Here is a 20,920-nt window from a genome sequence, read left to right on the forward strand (position 1 = left end):
TCCACGGGCCTCACGGAGTTTTGGGAAGCAGAGGGTGTTTTACGGAAAGAGAGAACAGGGGCTCAGATCAGGCAATTCGCCCAGAGCAGCGGAGCCGAAATCCGAGCGTAGCTCTTGCCCACCTAGCAGAGCCTGACCTCCCTGTCCTGCTCGGAGCGAAGCCGCGTGACTTGTGTGATGAAAGTAACCAGATGGGGAAGTAACTCACAACGCGAGGCTGTTTGTCTGCAGTGTCACAGTCACTCGCTACCTGAAGAGAGGCAGTCTTGAATAACTAACTTGTTCGAATCGTTACCCTGTGCGTCAGAATTAAAGTGTCCCTCTGGCGGCGCTTCGCTCTGCCTGTCAGGAGTACATTGGGGTGTTGGTGTGTTTGCTTGTGACATCTTTCTGAGTCTGTGCGACAGCGCACCTCATAAGTGGGGTTTCAGGTTTGTAAATTGAAATTCATTTCTTTAATCCCACTTCTGGTTACAGGAAGTTTGATTTTAGCAGTGACACGTGTTTCTGGCACGCGCCCATGTATTCTGCCGGAAAGGTTTCACAGGCAGAGAGGGTGAATGAAAACGGTCTCAATGTCTCGAGTTTCCGTTTCGCTGCGTATCGGGGGTTAAATTAGAGGGCGATGTCAGCCTTCCCTGCAGGTTGGCGTGCAGTGTTGCAGGTCCGTCTGTTTCCCTGTTCCAGGTCACCGGTGCTGGATGCCAGCGGGAAGCTGCCCCCTTGGTCTAGCCCGCGGACCCACAAGGCCCATGTGGCCCGGGAGCGCGCTGCCCACCCAGAGGAGCAGCGGCAGCTGGACGGCAATGGCACGGGCGCTGGGCGGCCAAGCACAGGGAACTCCGAGGACACAGCCTTCCTCTCTCACACCGACGACCTTCCTGCTTCTGGGAGAAGGGGTGACGCTGCTGTCCCACCCGGGAGGACTGTTGCTGGGCTAAAGGCAGACGCTGCCCCCCATGCCCTGCTGCCCACTGCACCGCAGCCTTGTCCCTGGGAATCTTGTCCTCCGGAAGGCCCTGCCCACAGGGTCCTGGCCACCTGGGGGCCTGACCCTGCTCCGATGCCAAAGCTCCGCTACCAGAGTCCACCACCCCCTCTGCCACCAAAAAAGTGTGCGGTCCCCAGTGTGCCTCCATCGGGGAAGGACGAGGCCGGACTTCCTGACACATACAGAGCCCGAGTCCATTCTCCTGGTCCCCCACAGCCTGGTGCAGGCCTGACCCTGGAGCCAGGCCCCGACCTGCGGACGTGTATGAGGGATGGCAGGCCCCCAGGACCTGTGGGTGCTCCGTGGGGCCGCCCCTCCAGCCCCGGGGCCAGGGCTGCCCAGCCCAGTGTGGGGCCCCCTGTCCCTGCGAGGAGCCAACCAGGAGTGGCTGCCGAGTCCGCCTGCCCCAGCAAGCCTGTGTCACCGACCACCTACTTCTCTGTGGACAGCTGCATGACTGACACCTACCGACTGAAGTACCACCAGCGACCCAAGCTCTGCCTCCCGGAGCGCACAGGCTCCTGCAGCGAGGCCGCAGTGGCTCCTGGAGAAGGAGGCCTGGGGGCTGTGCCACCAGCCATCCTGGGGCCCACTGCTCCGCCCAGCAGAGAGGTGAACCCGGGCCGCCCTGCAGTTGGTGACCAGTGAGGGTGCTCTCGGTGCCCGAAGGGGGCACAGGGGCGGATTGACCAAACCCAATGGAAAAGGCAGCACACACCCTGGCAGTTTTACAGTATTCTAGAGATACTTGAGTACTTCTCTGAGTATCCTCGAAACCCCTTTGTATAGTCTTGGCATGCCTTGGGAAACTGAACACCAGAGTGCGCCTGGTCCCCGGCTATCAGCTTCAGTAGAATGAGAATGGGAGTTGCCCCTTTATTCTGTGTTTAGCAGCCCCCTAAGGATTAAACGAACCAGCACGCGTGTGTAGGTGGGAAAATGCCTCCTGGGGAGGCTGGGGGCGCAGCGTGTGGTCAGAGCTGGCTTTGCAGTGGGAGGCAGCGCGTGCCCTGCGGAGACACCTGGCCTGCTGCTCCCTGGCGTTGGGCGTCAGCCCACAGGGGCAGGCATTTTAGAAAACCACGGCCCGTGGAGCCAACGGTGTCTAGGGGGAAGGCCTTAATGATAAAGAAATTTTTAAATCCCGTTCTCAAGCTCTGAATCGGAGACACTGATTCTGCTCCCAGAACGCCCACTTTTAGAGTGCCTGGTGGGCAACACGAGGCCTTGGAGGTGAAACATGGACAGGTGAAACATGTCCAGTCTGCACACAGCACTTCTGCCCTGTGTGCTGTAGGCGGTTAAAGTGCTTCAGTCCATTTATTTGTCATGTCACAGTTCTCTGAGTTTGTGTGAAATGTGAACAGCTTTCACTTCGGTCTGGTTTACTTTGGGCGGCTGCTGCCCTGCACCTGGGAGTCCCGCTGGGGCCGCCTGCTTCCCCTGCCGCCCCGCCCCGCTGTGGGGGTCAGCCCCCGTGTGGGTCTCCGTCCTGAATCTGGAACCCTCCCAGTTCCCATAGAAAATCTCTGCCTTACAGGAGAGGGTTTGGTGTTGACGAAATGCCGTCTCACTCCCATGCCGTGGAGGGCTCCACAGGCACATAAAATGGGGATTTCCTGGTGGGATGACGACCTGACAGGGGCGGGAATGTTACTTCCGCTGCCTTAGTGCATTCGTTGTCATTCTGTTTGTAGTAAGCTGGTACACTAGCTTTGCTTTCCATTGGTTTCATGTTGCCCACTCCAGAGAACTAAGAATTACAGAATTAAAATTTTCCTTGCATTCATCAGTGGATAAAGTCTATAGATATAACTTGATAATTCTATAAACAAATTAATGTTTTGGCCAGTTCCATAAATTATTAAATATTCCAAAATGTAAATGACTAAACATACTTCTAGACAAATAAGAAAAGAATTGCTTATAAAAATCTAACTTCACCCATTTCCCAAATCTTGGTCAAAGTTGTCTTCCATCAAGAGAAGTTTTAAGTAGCCTTTTTTAACTACAGCAGTGATGATCACTTTCTCTGAGTTTGGAAATACTTGAATATCAACCAAGTTAAATTTTATCTTTTAAGAAAGCTTATTTTTAACATAACTTTTAGTATGGAACATCTGTAAATACTGTAAACTTTGTAAAATAGTATTTGGAATATCAGCGTATGTAAATACTGCTTTTATAACATTATAAAATCCTAGAAGATGGGCTTCAAGAATTTTTAATAGCTTTTGAAGACTTTTTTTTTATTTTGTCAAGCTGTCTGGTTGAAATGTATTATTTGAAATAGTTAGATAATTTCTGATATTTAACAGCATCCACTCCCAACTGAACTGCAGACATCAACCAGAAACGTCTTGTTTGGGCTCTCTCCACAGCCCCGCCCCGTGGAGGCCTCCGAGTCACATCGTAGTGCTGACAGACACACAGACAGCGGCCATTCGTTCTGTGTTGATCGACACTCCAAATGCAGTTGGAATGCATATTGAGTAACTAACAATTCACATGTCAACTTTCATTTTTAGGGTGCCTGTTTATTTTTATAGGTGTTTTCTTCCGGTTACAAGCTTATTGTGATAATTTTTGAAATAATGCCACCAATTGTAATGTTCCAAATATTGTACTAGTCTTCCAGATATTCTGTTTTCATGTGAAGTCAGTTCCTCAGATTTTTTTTGATAAACTGATCTTAGGTTGAGGTGGTTGGACTTTCCTCGGCATTCGTCAGCTGTGGCTTCCTCTCCCGTGTGCACGGTGCGTTTTATGAGAAATGTCAGTCGGTCGCAAGCCCAGGGTGTGGGGACCATCTCTGATGGCGCGGTGTTTTCCCAGTGGGGTGCAGAGCAGGCCCCCGCGGGGGCGGGCCCAGCCTGTCAGGGGTGAGGTGGGGAGCAGCACAGGCCTGCAGGTCTCGGCGTCTCCGACAGCCCCCGGAGGCACGCTGCGGGGCACACAGGTTCTGCGAAACGCCAACATGGAAACTTGAGGCTGCGTACAATTTTTATCTCTCCAAGTGGTCTTGATTCTTTTCAGTCAAGATGTAAAATCAATTCTTCGCTCACAGGCCTTATAAAAAGAGGCTGTTGGCCCTTAGGCTGTAGTTTGAGGACCCTTACCCCGCAGCTTTCTCTACATGACATGCCTCCCTGACCCTGAGTACCCTGGGGACTCTGAATGCAGTCCCATGACGCCTAGGGACTGGGTGCATGGAGCACTTTGCCTCCTAACATTTTCAGGGTAACAGCTTCCTCACAGCTCCTAATCAGCCAGTTCATTTCAAATGGTTATTAAAACAGCCTTTTCTTTCATGAAATTTACCTGATTAAAATCACATTGCTATTCACTCTCCTGACATCTTTGTTTTTGTCATAGCAAGTTTGTCACCTCTTGTCAGTTCATCAGTGCCGAAAGGTAAAAGCTGGCAGGGTGGGGCCTGTGGCAGCCGCCTGGCCTGAAGTGGCAGTTTGGTGGGTGGCGATTTCCTGATCAACATCGGGAGGCCAGACCCACCCTCATACGGCCACCAGTTCTGTCCGAGGTTTACAGGCACGCCTTAGCCTGAAGGGCTGCCACCTTCCCTGCACTGGAAATGCTCAGAACTCTCTGTCCTCGTGGTTAGGGGCAGATCTGAGGCTCAGAAAGGGGGCATGATTGTAAGTCTGTGTGTGTGCGACTTAACATTGGGCCACAGGAGAACCGTTAGTCCCGCCACCACCTCAAGTGCTCGTCAGACCACACTGAGCTGTACAAGGGTTTACCGGACACCACAGTTACCAGCAGGCAGCAGGACAGCAGTTTGCACAGTGTCAGGGATCCCCAGCTCCGTTCCTCTGGGCGCTCCTGCCTTCCGTCAGCCTTGTGGTCAACAGATAAAATCTTCCACAATCAGTCCCAGGTTTCGCTGTGACCCTAAGTGCCCATACTAAGAGCTCAAATATTTGTTGAGTGAGTAAATATGCTGACTTTGCTGAAATACCCTAGTTAAGTAAGTTTCAGAAATTATAAAAATAAATGTGTTTTGGTCCCAAGCATTCTTAATGCAACCTTAATAATAAAAAAATGGCTTTGAAACACACCATCCTATTTGAGGGAGTTCAAGAGTTTAAAAGAGGGGGAAGTGGGGTGGGAAGACCTGTGCTCCAGCCTTCCACCTGGGGGCGCTGTCTACCTTCCCGAAGACCCGTTGGTCTGGCAGCCACCACACTCGAGGCCCAGGTACAGCCAGTACTTCGAGGACCTGCATCTTCTGTACCGCTTTCACCTTTTCTCAAAATCTTTCCCTCACTTCTGAGTTATTTATTTTGAGATACTTCACCTCATTAATTCACCAGATTATTTGCATCGTGCTAAACCCTGGCCAACCCTTACAATGTTAAAAGACATGACTGTAGTTCTTAATACACTAAACCTTTCTGTATAAGTATTTTAATTCAGCTTCTGTAAAGCCATCAGATGCTTGAAAAAATTTTAAAACATGAATCAGAGTCTAGTTGTAAGAACTTAGCTATGTATCATTCATTACCCATTTAATGGAGTCCCCGAATGAGTCACAAATGTGTAAGACAAAAGGAAGGTCCCTTAGAGGTTGAGGTCCTGCTGTACAACCCTGTCTGTCTTCTGTTCAAGAACTGCAGTCATTTTCAGGATCCAGTCCGGGAGCCAACATCTTAATGTGGGTGCCAGGCAATCCATCTGTAAAAAATGAATGTTTGTCAACGGTTTTTCCTTCCTTCCCACAATAATACTTTTTATCAACTTCTGAAATCACCTGCCTTAGTCACTTGCCTATTCCGAATGACTGACATATTGGTAAGGGCAAAAAATAGCCTTAACTATTCATCGAAAGCCTTTGTTTTCTACCCAGAGCTGAAAATCCAGGTAATTAAAAAAACCCCAACACTATATTTGAGGTATCTCTACAAAAAAGGGGAGGGAGAGAAGCGTGGAAACCCCCCTCACAAATACCCCGACTTTCCCATTCAACCCCGCTCAACCCTCGACCTCTGAACCTGGCACAGATCCCGGAAGTCAGACAAAGGGGCTCTCAGATAGGAGCTTACGCCCCAATCTGTGCCACGACCTGGGCAAAGGTGGGGAAAGAAGCCGCGATTGCCTATCAAGATTGCCGATTCGCAGGCATGATCCGTTCCAAAGCCCAAGGAGCCTCTGTCTGATAAGCCATAAGCTCTTCTTCCACAGGCGCCTCCTGGCTCCCTGCTTCTGTCTTAACTTGTCCCCACCTGTCCCCCAGTTTGTTTGGGCCTGGCGTCCCTCAGGCTGCCCTCGAGGGCCTTGCCCTTTTCTGGGAGAACTGTCTCCAGAGTGCGTGACAATGAGAACGGGGAGCACGGATTTGCGAGTGGAACCTACGGAGCTGCGCGATGAGTCTGCTGGTGTTCGGGACGGGTGGGTGGGTGCGAACGGGGAGTCTGCGAACCAGGTTGAAGCTACGTCCACTGAAATGGCAACCCTGGGAAATTGCAGCCGGAGCCTGAGACACCTGCGGATGAGTTACTGCAGTCCTCGCTGCCTGGCTACCCCGCCTCTCGTGGTGATGACAAAAGCTCCAAGAAGCTAGCCACCTGTCGTGGTCGTGTCTGCAGGCAGCAAGGAGCCCAACCCCGGCTGTTCCATTCCAAAACATCCGACAGAGGAAGAAGCCCCGCTTCCCGCACACCTGTTCCCAGAGCCCCGCCCAGGTGCCCGGGAAGCACCTGCTCTCCGCAGCCTGGGTCCCCCGCCGTCCCGCGCTCGCAGCTCTCACCACGGCCACAGGTACACGAACAGGAACAGCACCAGATCCACCAGCACGAACAGCCAGAGGTCCAGCCAGTACGACTGCTTGGGCAGCCGGTTCACCGCGGGCTGAGGCCGCGCCTGGTGGTTCTGCTGCGGCCTCGCCGTGTCGCCAGGGCCCTGCCGCTCCCGGGGCCCGTCCGGGTCGCCACCCGCCGCCGCACGCCCCTCCATCGCGCACCCGCCGCGCCGCACCCCCGGCAGCCGGAAACCTGGCAGGTCGTGCGCTTTTGCGGCCAGAAAGCAGCCCAGGGCCACCGCCTACGCATGCGCGACGCCGGCCCCGCCCAGGAGTGGGAGGGGCCCGCCCCCCGGCGCGCAGACACCGCCTCCGGTGGCTGTCTCGGGACAGCCGGCCAGCAGCTCCTCGGGCCGGGCGGCCGGCACCCGCAGCCGACGAGGCGGGCCCGGCCCTCCGCCTGCCGCCTTAGGCGGAAAGCTGGCTGCTCAGATTTCCCGGGAAGAAGTACTCTGGCGGGACCGGAAGTCACCGTCACTCTCCTTCCGGCGGGCGACGGCTCCACCTCGGCGCGCACCCGGGCACCTCTCTTCCTCGTCCAGAGTTCCCCAGGGACGTCGTACCAGGGTGTCAGAGGGTTGCGTTTCGTACCTTCCCTGGCATGGCACACTTGTTTTGGGATTTAATAATGAGGTGCCAATCATCCTAGTCTGCTCGAGCTTCTAAGGAGCAGAGGACTGAATTTTGCACGTTCCTCGTGGGCATGAATTTGAGAGTCATCCCCGGGGTCTGCAGTGTGACCCCAGCAAGGTCAGAGTGCATCCAGAGAGATAGTGAGTGGCGAGCAAAAACCCCTCTGTCCTGTTTGGAGCCCCAGAATTAAAGCAGCATGAGACAGTTTAACTGAAGAGCATACAAGTCGATTCACCTTTTCCGTGCACAGGAGAACTGAGACCTGGGGAGATGACCAGAGCAGAGAGCTTTTATACCTTTTCCATGATGAGCAAAGGAGACCCAGGGCTTCCAGCGGTGGTAAATTGTGGAAGGAGATAAGGGTTTGTCTCATAAGGTTGGTTTGGGACGATTTCTCACCCTCATGCCTCATCCCTGCTGATGGAAATGTTTCCCTTCTGCCCGGTCCAGGAGAGCACATCTCCTCGTTTCAGGAAGAAAAAGGTCAGAGGGCGCTCTGTGCACCTGCTGTTTCTCAGATTGCCCTGAACTCAGAACAGTCAACCTGCCAGAGGCACAGTTGGGGAGAAATGCTCTGAACTTCATTTCCCCCGTCTGAAGCTTCCTGGAGACAGGATGCTTCCCATTGCAGCTGAATGGGTTCGTAGCCCAGCGGCCAGGGGTCTGCACAGGCGTATCTGCAAAGACACAGATTAGACTAAGGGTGAGTAAACAGAACGCCACAAGTCTGAGCACATTTCCGTATATCCCATTAAATCCGTCTCCCGCTCGGGAACAGGTCAGTGCCATCCAATGGCCGAGGCTCGTTTGTAGGGTAGAGTGTTGATCTTGTCTGTCACAGGGTGCTTGTGAGCTGCTCTTGGGATGTCGGACGCCTGCCTGTGGGGCTGTCCCTGGTCCAGGTGAGGGGCTTTGGGCTGTACCGCTCCCTTGGGAGTGATCGCAGTGATGTCACACTCTGTCTGTCACTCTGGAAAGAGTTGGAACTGCTTTCCCAACTGACACACTCTGGAGCCTGCGTAAAGGATCTCGATCCTGAAAAGAGCTGAGGGAGGGTGGCGATGCACACGCCGGTTTTCTGTGACGTCTCACTTGTGTGTAGGGGTGTGTGTGTGGCTCCACTTTGAGAATAAAAGAGCCCAGGTGTGATTCTGCTGGCATGTGAGGCGGAGCACCTGGCGGCAGCAGTGTCAGGAATCAGCCCACACTAGCTATGCAGGTGGGAAGCTTCACATGCCTTGTTATCACATGCGATGAAAAGACCGGTGTGGTTCATGGATAAGCTCAGAAAGGCACTCGTGTGTGACCCAGCGGGTTGGGGGTGGTGAGTCTTGTCACCTGCTGTGTTGGCCCCTGCAGGTCCCCACCCTCCACGCACTGCTGACAGCCTGCAGGAGCAGAACAGATGGTGAAACCCTGAAGTGGACCAGGCCTTACCACCGCCTTAGTGGCTGTAAGGCTTGGTTTTGTTACCGGGCCAGCTCAGTCCAGGTGTTTGGTCTACCCGTAGGTAACGTTTGGTCTTTGGCAGCCAGCTAGGGGAGCCACAGGGGTGGCTTGTGAGCCACACGTAACGTCTCGTGATTTGGCGAGTGTCCCCTCCCTAAGAGCCCTTGCTGAGACCACCTGTGACCCCACGAGCAGCGGGAGGGCGCTGCCCGTGGAGTCAGACCATGCGATGGGGCTGCCTTACTGCCCCAGCTCGCTGCCCCAAACAGGCCCAGCACCACGCCTGTTCCCAGTGCAAAGGGAAAGTTCCCGTCTGATGTCTGTACTGAGCAGGCCCAGCCCTTGAGCTTCTGTGTCCGGTTAAGGCACCAAAAAGAGATGAGTGACCTTGTTTGCTTGGTCACAGACCCACTTTCTGGAGGCGGTCCACCAGGCGCTCCACTGACAACAGCAAAACTTGGGAGTTTTTGTTCCGGCCAACGGCCCAGATGGAACCCGGCCGGAAGTCAGCGCGGTCAGCTCGCGTGGCCCAGGCGTGGGGAGCTGGTGCGAGGGTGTCCAGGCCGTGCCCGACCTGCTGAGAAGGCAGTTCGAGGCCAGGTGCCTGAGAGTGGGGCCCTGTTAGAGGGGCGGCCCACTGGGGGCCCGGTGGGAGGCAGGGCCCAACAGGCTTCGGGCAGCCTTGCAGTAAACGGGAAGGAAGGGGCGGCCTCGTGCAGGGGAAGGTTTTCGGGGGGACGGTAGGTGGAAGCGAAGTTTCTTGCTCTGTGGCCTTGGGAAAAGCTGTCTGCTCCGTCAGTGTGTCCGCCTCAGCGCCTGGGGAGTGGCCCAGGGGTCCTTACTAAGGTCGCCTCTGGGATGGCCTGCCAGGGTCCTGGGAGTGGTGACCTGGGTCTCACCTGGGGTGGCTCGCCTGAATCCAGAGTAGTTTGTCCTTGATTTTGATGGCAGTGTTGGCGCTGAGCATCTCACAGGGGCCTTCTGAGCAAGGTGACGTGTGCTTTCGCCCGACAACCTCGGGGCACATTCCAGCGCCCTGTGGGCTGGCACCACAGTGCCGGGCGGGGGGGTGCGAAGGCCCCGTGGGACTGGCCGTGCACAAGCTGCCCCCGCCCAGACCTCAGCTGGGAGAGCTTGGTCTTGTTTATCTCACATTTCAGGGTGTCATGGAAGATTTCATTTTAAAATGAGGCATTTTGCTGCTTTTTAAAGTTTAAAACCACTCAGTAGGGCAAAGGTTACTAAATTGGAAGGCAAGCGTCAATGACAAAGATGTGGAAACCCATAACCTTGAACTATCATTATGCTCATCAACAGGGCAAACCACCTGTTTCCTCTCATTGAAGGGTGTTGGAGGGACGGTCGCCGAGGGTGGAGACTGCAGGTGAGTCAGCACGGGGCAGGAAATTACCTAAGAGGCTTCCCAGGGTGGAGGTGCCAGTATTTGTAGGTGCGACCCTGACTAACAGTGTGACATAAGGGGATGGCAGTCGGCAGCTGCCACGGATGAAACACTCACGCGGACTGGACTCTGCGGGAGTGTGAGGAACGCCAGCCACGGCCACCCCCGGGAGATGGGGCCACGGGCCCTTTTAGTCTTTGTGCTTTTCCGCATTTTCCGGACTTCCCTAATGAAAATACGTGACTGAGGAGTTGGGAGGGAAGGGTTTGGAAGCACGGTAGGAAATAAAGGAGGCAGGCTGGGCGCCTCGGTGCCTCCCCCCCCCCCGAGCGCCCAGGCACGAGGCCCTCCCTGTGGGGCTGCAGTGGTCGCGAGGGCGCCTTCGGTCTGCCTTTGGGCTGTGCGGTCCCCGGAGGCCAGGCTTCCCCTTCGTGACTGTGGGCGTCTTGCTGGAATGCAGGGGGCGCCATGTCCAAAGGGGACCCGTGTTCACTGTGGCTGCTGGGCAGCCTTGTCCCTCCACAGGGACATTGAGCAGGAGCTGCCCAGAGTGAGGTTGTCAGAGTCTGTGAAGGAGACGTGGACAGAACTGACCGGGTAAATGGACAGTTCCACAGGGAGAGCCGAAAATCCCAACACCCCTGTCCTCGAGGGGGGCCAGGAAGAAAACAGGGGACTGGGAGGGCACCGTGAACCGTGGACCTACCCACCGCGGGGTGTATTCTGCCCACCAGCTGCAAAGCGCAGTGACTGCGGGGCGTGGCAAACAGCCCGTTGACTTTAGAAACTGGGACGAGTAAGTCTCTGATGTTTTGAGCACCGTCACCTCCCAAACCAGCCCTGCACAAGTTCCTGTGTGCAGTAGACGGGGCCGTGCTCCTGGGTCCTGCCACCTCGTGCCTGTGCCTGCCCGCCCGGCCCCGGCGAGAGTGCCGCTCACCAGTGTGGCCATGGGGCCTTGCCGCCTGCCGGTGCCCCCTGGCCGTGCCAGGCTCCTCTCTGCCCAGAATCATGTGACACGTGCTCAGGATGGCTCACTTCCTCGCTCCTCCAGCTTCCTGCTGCTCAGACGTCACCCACGCTGGGTAGTTCCTTGAGCGGCCAGTAGAGCCTGGTCACTTTGTCACCCTGGCACTTCATGTCCCCATTCCTGGCGCTGCTTTCTCCCCAGCACCGTGCTGTTGAAGGTGCTCCTCCCTCTGTCCTGTGCGTGCGGTCCGTGGGCCCCCGTGAGCCCAGGGGCTGCTGTCTCACCCAGTCTTGAGTCTCTGCCACGTGGATCAGCATCCACATGTAAAAACTGTTCAGTTAACGTTTGCTGATGCTTGTTCAAAAGAACAATTCAAAATGATGCGTGATCATGAAATTGAATCTGGACTTGAGAACATACAGTCTAGAACCAGGCAGGCAGGGTTCAAGTCCTGGCCCAGCCACTAACTGGGCGCTGTCACTGGACAAGGTGCACGACCTCTTGCTCGGCTGCCCCGGCTGCTCCTGGAGGTGGAGCACCAGTTCTCAGGGTGTGGGCTGGTGAGGGCTGGCATGAGCTGATGCTCACGGAGCGCTCCGAGCAGTGTCTGGCCCACTGCGTGCGCCTGGGAGGTCGTGGGAGTTACACCGACTCCATCAGAATTACTGCTGTGCTTTGTCCACGAAACACTTGTTTACCTACAGTTCGTAGTTTTCTTCTTGCATTTGAGAGCCTTTTGGTTATATTTTTGGAGGTTTTGCAGGTCCTGAGAACCACATAGGGATGAAAAGAATCTTAAGCGTGTGTTGGGCCTCCTGGAGTCCAGGCCAGGCCCCTGTGACTGTGTGTTGGGAAGAAGAGGCCAATGGAAGCAAACTGACGACGCTACACGTGCATCTGCAAGGGTCCTGCTCCTTCTCTGTTGTGTCCCGCACGCCCTCCCCCACCCCGTCCCTGACCCGGGTTTGTACCGGCTCAGTGTCAGACAGCCCACCTCCAGGTCCTCGCCCAGGCTGGATCCCCCGCTCCATGGGGACACACAGCTTTGCCTCTCCCACCACTGACTTCAGGTCAGCCCATGGGAGACCTGGCTCAGCACAGGATGGGGGATGGATGGGGCGCAGCGGGGCTCGCCTCGGCAGCGGAGCTTCGGTGGGTAGTGCTCAGCAAGCAGCACGGGTGGCGGGGCTGGCTTGCTGAGGTGCAGGCTCCCGCAGGCCCCGGGGGTTCACTCAGCTGCAGTGATCGCCGTGCCCTATGTGTGTGTCAGAGGGACGCGAGGTGTACAGACCAAAGACTGGCCGTGCCCTTGGCGTGCTCACAGGCTGTGGCGGGCAGGTGAGCAGGCTGAGCACAGGATGCGGCGTGATGCTGGCGAGCTCCCTGCGCAGTGGGGACGTGGGGCGGCCACTCCGGGCGCCTGGGTGGGAAGTAAAGTACCAGTCTCACTCAGGTCTTTCTCGGGGTGTGTGTAAGCGAGGACATTCTGGGTCACGTTTATGGCCTTTGATGTGCTTCTTATCTTGCTCTCTAGTTTAAAAAATCACCAGAAGCCAAATCAAGAAATGGCAGTAAACAGATGCTCCTTTCCGTAAGGCACTTCCGGTTTGTTTCTTTTTGATCGGCGGGAGAGCACTGCTGGCTGGTGCTCAGGTCCTCGCCCAGGTGAGTGTGGTCCTGCATGGGAACTGTCTGGAAGAAACGAGTCACGCCTCTTCTGCTCTGCGGACGTGGCCTTGGGACTGGGTGGAGACACGGGAGAGCTTCCTCGCCCACCCGGGACTTCTACCCCCTCCTGCCTCTCCCTCCACAAGGCCCTGCCCACTGACGATGGACCCAGGTCCGGTCCCCTCTTCTCTTCCTGGTGGTGCAGATGTCACTGAAAGCGGCCTCCAGGGACCTCTCATTCTAGAGGAGTTCTCAGTGGGCATTCAGGAGGCTGAGAGAAGGCCTCTCAATACTCTTCGAATCATGTGCCCCTCATCCCGGACTTTCCTCATCTCCTGCCACTGTCTGTGTCACTTGCCATCGAGTCTCCAATGATGGCTCTTCCAGCTGGTGGCCTGAGGGTGGTCCCGGGGGCCTACCGCCTGGTGCACAGCGCTGTGTGAGTGAATAAAGGGGCGCCGCTGTGGGGAGCTGTGGGGGGGCGGAAAGGGATCTTTATGTCACTGCTGTTTAGGTGGGGAGTTGGGGCTGAGGAAGCCTTGGGTGAATCGTCCTACTGCCCCACACAGTGTGGCCGACTTCCTGGGAGCACTGCCCAGCCCAGGGAGCTTTCCCTCCCACCTGGATGCTTTGGATGCGCTCCTGGGCTGGACCAGCAGGTGGCAGTCTCACGCCAGCGCTGTGGAGAGCAGGTGGCCGCCCGGGGCAGAAGCTCCGTGTGGCTCGGTGGCCAGGGCAGCCTCACAGGAGACTTCCTGGCATTCAGACAGACTGTGCTCCGCTCTCTCTGTGAGAGAAGGGCGCAGGTGGGAGTCACTCTGTGTACTGAGTGTGGGCTTCATGCCGGGCATCGTGTGGGTGTTCTGTCTGCAATGCCCCCATTGACAGCAGCCTGGGAAGAACACCGCCTTTGTCCCCGTTTCCTGAGAGAGGACGACTGAGGCCTGGCCCTGGAATTTGGGATAGTAGGTGGGAGTGTGTGTGACCCCATGCCCGGTCTGTTTCCCACATGTCCCCACGGGCCAGGAGGGGGAGTCCGCCTGCATTTCCCAGACTTTGTGCTCATTTCCGGTCAGTTCTGGGGGTCTGGGGGACCCCGGCCAGCCACTCCTTGCACACCACATTTCTCCGCCTGCTCCTGACCTTGGGCTTTGCTCCAGGCTGCTTTCTCCTTGGAGCATTCTTCCCCCAGACACTGCCGACTGTCAGACAGGGGCTGGGGGGCCTGACTGTGTGGGCCTGCCGCCACCGGGAGGGCCCTTGCTGTCCCCTGGGCTCACGGGGAGACAGGCAGTGCTCTGTGCAGACAGAGGGGGACGTGAGCTCAGGCCACCGTTTGAAGGTCTCCCTGGCTGCTGTGTTGGAGGCTGAGGCTGGAGGAGGGGGCGTAGAGGTGGGAGGTCTTTTCAGTCTAGGAATCCGGGGAGAGACGGTGGGGACTCAGAACAAGGTCACAGTGAGGAAGGGACGGGGCGTACTTGGCCTCTTGAGTCACATATGTGTGTACTGGATGTTTGTTACAGAGAAATCTCAAGTACCAACTCAGGGAGAAAAGGTGCTGAACCGTCGCATCCCTGCTTGTTACCCAGGGGACCCGTTGTGTGTCGGCACTCTCCAAGGGCTGTGACGGTTGCCAGCTGTGGCCAGTCTTGCCTCGTCTGTCCCTCCCTCTGTCCCTCCCTCTGTTCCCCCACTGGGTGGTGGGGGGAGCATTTTAAAGCACGCCCCAGACACCATGTTCCATGTGTAAGCATTTCAGTGCTTTCTACCCTGGCGGCTCCTAACTGCCCATCGTATACTCTCGGCCCAGGTTCTGCCTGTGCGTGGTGGCACACTCGTGACCTTCCTGCACTGCCTGCCCAGCCTGTCCCCTTCAAACTCTTTTCCTCCTGCTGACGACTGCTGTTTTCCACATGCAGACTCTCCAAGGAGCGGCAGTCCTGGGTTCAGGCAGCGCGGGTGCCCCTTCACCAGTACCCACGCACTGGCCAGGCTGCGTGAGGCCGGCTGCCCTGGCCGGCGCCCTCCACGGATCAGCTGGGTTGGCCTGATGCCAAGGTCAGCTTCCCAAGGAGGGGTCATAGCAGTGGCAGCCACTTAGCAAGTGGCAGGCTGCTCTCCAGCCCTAACCCATAGCGGGCATGTCACCCTGGATCGGGCAGGTTGTGGAGACAGTGAGCTCACAGTGGGGCCAGAAACAGAGACCGACCTGAGCCGTGGGGGGCCGCCGTCTTCCAGGCGAGCCTGGAACATCCGGAGCGCTGCTTTGGGGCGCCTCTCTGGGGTGCCACGGGGGAGTGAGGGGGCGCTTCTTCTTAAGACGCTTCATTTCTAGTGGGCTGGGCAATAGCACAGACCCTGCTGTCCCGGACTGGTGGTCCAGGCCCGCCTTCATCTCCTGCACTCAGCCGGCCCCCTGCCAGCGTCAGATAGGCCGGCAGACCAGTGTGCCGCCGTTCCCGCATTTCAGACACGCAGGAAGGTGAAGTTAGAGAGGTGGGCACACTTTGAACCTTCACGTCTAAAGAGAGCACGTGGAGATCTAAATACGACTGTTTCCTACGCGAAGTTTTCAGTGACGTTATGAAGGAACAGTGGACTCAACTTCTTGCTTTGCACAAGATTCTCTAGTCTGCTCACTGATGTCTCGCACTCAGATCTCTCCCTCCCATGTCCTAGCATGTTGGCCACACACAGGGTAGTCGGGACAGTGCCTGGTCACAGTGGGAGCTGAGCAAACGCCGTGACCTTCGTCTGTGTGAAGAGGCGCTCAGAGCAAAAAGTGTATGGAGACAAAGTTGTAAAAAGTTACCCCCCCCAGTTGTTCCCCCTGCTGTCAGGCAACTTCACAGTGCTACTCTGAGCAGAGGAGGTGGTTTGCGCCCCAGCTCCTGGCCACGCCCCTGAGGAGGGGCTGGCATGGAGGGGACTCATTCTGTGGCTAAGTGCCAGTGCACTGTCTGGAGCAGGGGCAGGGGGAGCCAAAAGTGTGTGTGAAGCTTCTCGTACAGGCCTGGGCATCAGGGACGGGTGGGGACGGGCTTCACTTCTCCCAGGTGCACGTCCTTTGGGTCCTCCCATGCAGCCTCAGTGATGTGGGGGGGGGCACAGGTCCCCCAAGACAGTGACCGGGGTTGGGTGTGCTGAATCTGAGTCCTGACCAGCTCTGGTTGGGGCTCACGTGGGGCTCATTTCTGTTCCCTTTCCCCATCCCTGCATTTTCTGGTTGGATATGTAGTTTTTGTAATATACTTGGCTAATGAATATTTTAAAAACCACTGCAAGACTTTAAAGCCCCCCCCCAATGTGGTCTTCGTTTTTAGTTTCCTAAATGTGTGCAAAAAAACCCTAAACAGTCTATTGATGCACAAGTTCGTGCCACATAGCTTTTTTTTTTTTTAAGGAGAGACTACTTGTACAGCAATGGAGGGACAATATTTACTTATCTGTTTTAAAACAGGTCACAAATTCTTTAGAACGCTGATGAACGTCTTAGAGAATGTAAGCCAGGTTCAGTCCGAATTAGGTTTCACTTCTTTCACTTTGGTGACACTGGAATGTCAGCCCGTGGCCACTGCCGAGAGGACGAGTTGGTCAGTAGTGCTGTGGTGGGCAGGGCGGCCTCATGCCCGCTGGCTCTGGGCTGAGCCCCCGGGCAGCGCTCACTCCTTCTTGAAGATCCTCTTGGCCTCGACTCCCTCGTACACGTAAGTCTGAAAGATGTTCACAGACGGGAGTTCAGCAGTAAGACTCATGGCTGAATTGAGAAGATCAGAGTAGATTTACGTGCTATCACTATAGCTTCCAAATGAGTTCAGTATTTTTTCTCAAACTCGAAAGTGCCCCTTCGTACAGGGGCAGGACATTAAAACCAGCTCTGGTGTGAGCCGCACGTCAGTCCAAGTCGGCCTCAGTGTGCTTGGCCTGCCCATAGGCTCTCCTCAGTACACAGGCATCTGCAAAGACCTCTGTGTATTAAATCAGAGGCTTTATGCAAGAAGTAGTGGTCTGTTTACTGAAGACGGACCTCAGCCACCAGGAAAATAACGTCATATTATGTCGTCTTTCTGGGTGTGGGGCAGCCACGCAGGTCGAACAGCTCACCTGCACCATCTCGCCGCCGGCGACCTCGCGGACGGTGTTCAGCTCGTTTCCGTTGTCCACCCGTTTGAATTTTCCGACAAGTTTACCCTCCTCCAGGTTCCAGGTCCCCTGTGCGAAAATAACAAAGTGAGAAAAGAGCGTTTTTCGGGTCTGCATGTGTCACTGAGCTATGCGGAGGGGCCCCTCTCACCCGCAGGTGCCCCTGAGAAGTGGGGGTTGCAATGGGGAAGCAGCCCACAGCCACGTGCAGTCCCGGGGCGGGGGTCGGGACCAGGCCCCGGGCTGGCCTGGGCTCTGTGGGGCCAGTGTCTCCCTCCCCTGCGCCCCAGGTGTCGTAGGATACTGCTGCCTTAAACTCAGGCAATTGTTACAGCAATTTTTAAAGGTCAAAACTGATAAAATATTTAACAGTTTAAGTGTCATTGCAAACATATAATTTAACTAGAAAAATTCTGAGGACAAAAAAGTTTTTTAAAAAAATCTGTTGAAACATATGGTCCCCTAAAATTTAGTATGGTGAACATTAGAAGGTGTGACCCCCCTGTAGCATTAGACCACCCATTCATTCACTAATTTCGTCAGTCATGTTATCATTTCAATTATGTTTATCGAATGCCTGTTATGTTTAGGTTAGAGAAGTGCAAGTTTTTGTTGCTGACAGCTGCCTGAACTTGAAAACACCAAGCTTTACTTTATGAATGGACCTATACACAGTCATTGAAAGGGTTTTTTCCTAATTCTTATATTCAGCCCAGGTTCCATACAGATGTGTATGAAAACAAAACCGTTTAAATGCTCTGCCAGCTTGTGTGATGTATACTGTGGATAAGCTCATAAGTGGAGGAGACCCACACTAATCCCACCACCCAGCGACAGAAAGCAGAGATCATTTCAGCTGTATTGCACAGAAAAATCAGGGATGCATTGCTTATAAAAAGTGCTCACACTGAGTTCAGTTCCGTCCGCCAGGCTGTAATTAAAAGCAACACCAAGCTCAAACACGATTTCGGTGTTCCGGAAAGTGCTTGATTCTTTGACTGTGAACTTGTTCCCTTCTTGTGTGATCGTCAGTTTCAGGTTGTCACGGGCTGCCAGCTTCCTCTTCACCATGTTGATGCCTGCAGAGGGGAGACAGCGGGGCCGCAGAGTCAGGGCCGCCGCCCTGTGTTGACTGCTTGTTGGTACGGGGCAGGGGGCTCGGAGCACATCCTTTGCACAAGAGCATTCAGGTTGCTTCTGTAGGAAAGTTCAAGCTCCAACTCAGAAAGGGCACATTTTCCAGAATTTAAGAAAAATTAAAGGAAGCATAAAATTATAGAATCTTAGAACCAAGTACTTCTGGTACAGTTATGAAACTTTTTGTTTCAGAGTTAAGTAAGCCGAATTCCAGACAGGACAAGTGGAGTTAAGCCATCCATTTGTTTATGAGGGTGCCCCACTGTAATTCTGCCTGCGCGGTGCTCTTTTCTCACCGCACCTTCGCCTTCCGTGATGGTGTTAAATGTTGAACTTCACAATTCTCTTTGCTTTCTGTGGCAATTCTGTCACAAAAATGCGACAGTTCGCCATCTTTACAGTCAGGCTCGTCATGGGAGAATGTGCAAATTCCAGATGTTTGCACTTAGAATCTCGGAACTGTGGGTTACCATGGAAGCAGATTTGTATTCTGTGGTAACGACAGAACTTTTTCGCCCGTCTTGTGCAGCGAATGCGCTGCCAGAGAATTGGTGTAGATGTTAAAATCGGTTAAAACCTCCTTTGGAAACTGCACGTTCGCCTGAGGCTGTTTCAGAGGGTTCTCACCCCAGAGGGGAGGGGGCTCAGCCTCCTTATTCAGTACCTCATGCGGCAGCAGGGGCGCTGCCTCAGCCCCGGGGTGTTGAGGGGGTTAGGAAGATGCCCGTCAGAAGCAAAAGAAGGAACCACTAAAGATGAAGTGCTTACCCATTTTTTCCATGAACTTGTCGTAGTTCTCATTCTGGTCTATCTTCCAAGTCCCATTGAACGCCATGGTTGGTCCGCAGCAGAGTCAGCCTCTAGGAAGTCCAAGACCCAGGGCCGTCCTTGGGAATTTATCCTGCTTTTTATCATAGCCTTGACTTGTGCTGTGATGTGGAAGTTCGAAGTTCAAGAGGTGCCCGAATACACAGAAGGCCAGGCCGGTTTTTCTTCCTACAAATTTCTTAGTTCCTCTTCTGAAATTGAACTGAATTGCAACATGCTAAGCATACACTTCTTGAACTACGATTTGTTTGTGGGCACATTTGTTTCAAGAATTAGAACGCGCCCTGGCTGGTGTAGCTCAGTGGATTGAGCGCAGGCCTGGGAACCAAACAACCACAGTTCGATTCCCAGTCAGGGCACATGTCTGGGTTGCAGTCCAGTTCCCAGCAGGGGACGCATGAGAGGCAACCATACATTGATGTTTCTCTCCCTCTCTCCTTCCCTTCCCCTCTATAGATAAATAAATAAAAAACTTAAGATTTTTTTAAAAAGAATTAGAACGCGTACTGTCTGAAGATAGATTTCCTTTATTGCTCATGAGTTCAGAGGGTACACTGTACTGGAGATAAGATAATTCGGAGCACGCTCCAGGTAACGTCTGGGAAGTGCGAGTGTTAACAGCCTTTCACTTTTCCAAGAGCAGCCACCTCGCCCTCGAGGCTTTCTGGTAGAACACGGCTGCAAGGCCAGAGTCCGTGCGGCATGGAGACCGAGAGGGGTTCATTTTTCTGGGGTGGCGCTGCCTCGTGTTGCGGGGCTGCAGGGAGTCTGGGTGAACAGCCCCTGGCAGAGCATGACGTGCAGGGCAGGCGCAGTGTCTTGGAGGGCGATGGCCCCTGAGGGAGCTCCTGAGAGGCAGCAGTGAGGCTGGGCCGCCTGCAGACCCCCACGAGGGGGCGGGAGCTTCAAACCCCTGCCGTGCACAAAGGACACGGGAGCCAGACTTTGGCGTGGGGTTCATTAGCACCGCTCCTGGGTTCTGCAGGCGAGGCCTACCACCGGCAGCCAGTCTCGGAGACGCCCTGTGTGGAGGGGGGGGCTGCAGCACGAGGGGCCCAAGGGTCACAGGGAGGGGCTCAGCGTCTCTCTCCCCAGCGCAGGCCTGAAGCGCCAGGCCCAGCGGCCGGGGGAGAGCCGTGTGCCTGGTGTGCAGAGCGACGTGTGGTTATCAACCAGCCTGAGAGAAAAGCGATGATTCTTGTGAGAACCTGTTACTGTCGCTGTCACTGTTACATCCGTGGAGAAGCCCCGCTGGCCCGCCCGCAAGTCCCTTTGGGCCCAGAGGAAGGGCGCCCCGACACCTTTGAAGGGAACACGTACGGGGTTCCATTTGACTGTGCTCTCTGGACACACACTTTGGGTGCAGCTGCCCCGCCTTTTGTTTCCTCGAGGGGGCGTTTGGCAAGGCGGTGGGTGTCAGCCCCGAGGGGAGGGGAGTGGCCAGCACCCACTAGGCTGGCCCCTGACCCGTCCTGTCCCTCCAGGGACACGGCTGCCAGTGCTCCTGCTTGAACCTGCAGCCCCTTCCGTCCCCACCATGTCCCCAGGGCGTACACATACTAATGTGTACACATACTAATGTGACCCCATCTCATGCTCCCAGCATGCTGCCCTCTGGTGCTCAGGCCCAGCCACCTGCCCTGTGCCACACACGCCCTCACCCCCTGCCCCCGAGCTGCCTTCAGTGCAGCGACCTTGCAGAGGTCTCAGGGTCACCCCTAGGAGACAAAAACCGCCCGGTCACAGTACCAGGGAGACACCGGCATCATCCCGAAGTCTGGAGACTCACATCTCAAGCTCCTCCCAGGTCAGATTCCAGAGACGATGGCAGCCCTTCTGCCCCCTTGTCCGGAGGAGGGGGAGTGGTTCTAGAGCAGTTTC

At 55.3% G+C, this 20,920-nt stretch overlaps 2 protein-coding genes and 1 long non-coding RNA gene across 3 annotated transcripts in view; 1 reads left to right on the top strand and 2 right to left on the bottom strand.

The window, feature by feature from the left end:
- USP53 (ubiquitin specific peptidase 53) overlaps positions 1-4,337 on the top strand; it is a 35,815-nt gene extending 31,478 nt beyond the window's left edge. Inside the window, exon 16 of the mRNA XM_037036328.1 lies at positions 688-4,337. Within this exon, the coding sequence (XP_036892223.1) occupies positions 688-1,639 (952 nt within the window). The 3' untranslated portion in view covers positions 1,640-4,337. The remainder of the gene's footprint in view (positions 1-687) is intronic.
- A 1,055-nt stretch (positions 4,338-5,392) lies between these two features.
- LOC118980025 (uncharacterized) lies at positions 5,393-7,040 on the bottom strand. The gene is made up of 2 exons (XR_005065039.1): positions 6,759-7,040; positions 5,393-5,686 (listed from the first exon to the last, which is right to left on the bottom strand). It is a non-coding gene; the product is annotated as an uncharacterized LOC118980025 (long non-coding RNA).
- Positions 7,041-16,374: 9,334 nt separating this feature from the next.
- On the bottom strand, positions 16,375-19,209 carry FABP2 (fatty acid binding protein 2). The gene is made up of 4 exons (XM_037036288.1): positions 18,980-19,209; positions 17,981-18,153; positions 17,036-17,143; positions 16,375-16,644 (listed from the first exon to the last, which is right to left on the bottom strand). Exons 1-4 carry the CDS (start codon positions 19,044-19,046, stop codon positions 16,594-16,596), a joined length of 399 nt encoding a protein of 132 aa, XP_036892183.1. The 5' UTR covers positions 19,047-19,209; the 3' UTR covers positions 16,375-16,593.
- Between the last annotated feature and the right edge of the window lie 1,711 nt (positions 19,210-20,920).

This window comes from Sturnira hondurensis, unplaced genomic scaffold (genome assembly GCF_014824575.4).
Source record: "Sturnira hondurensis isolate 20B ecotype Veracruz unplaced genomic scaffold, ASM1482457v3 Scaffold0022766, whole genome shotgun sequence".
In the NCBI taxonomy this organism is placed as follows: Eukaryota; Metazoa; Chordata; class Mammalia; order Chiroptera; family Phyllostomidae; genus Sturnira; species Sturnira hondurensis.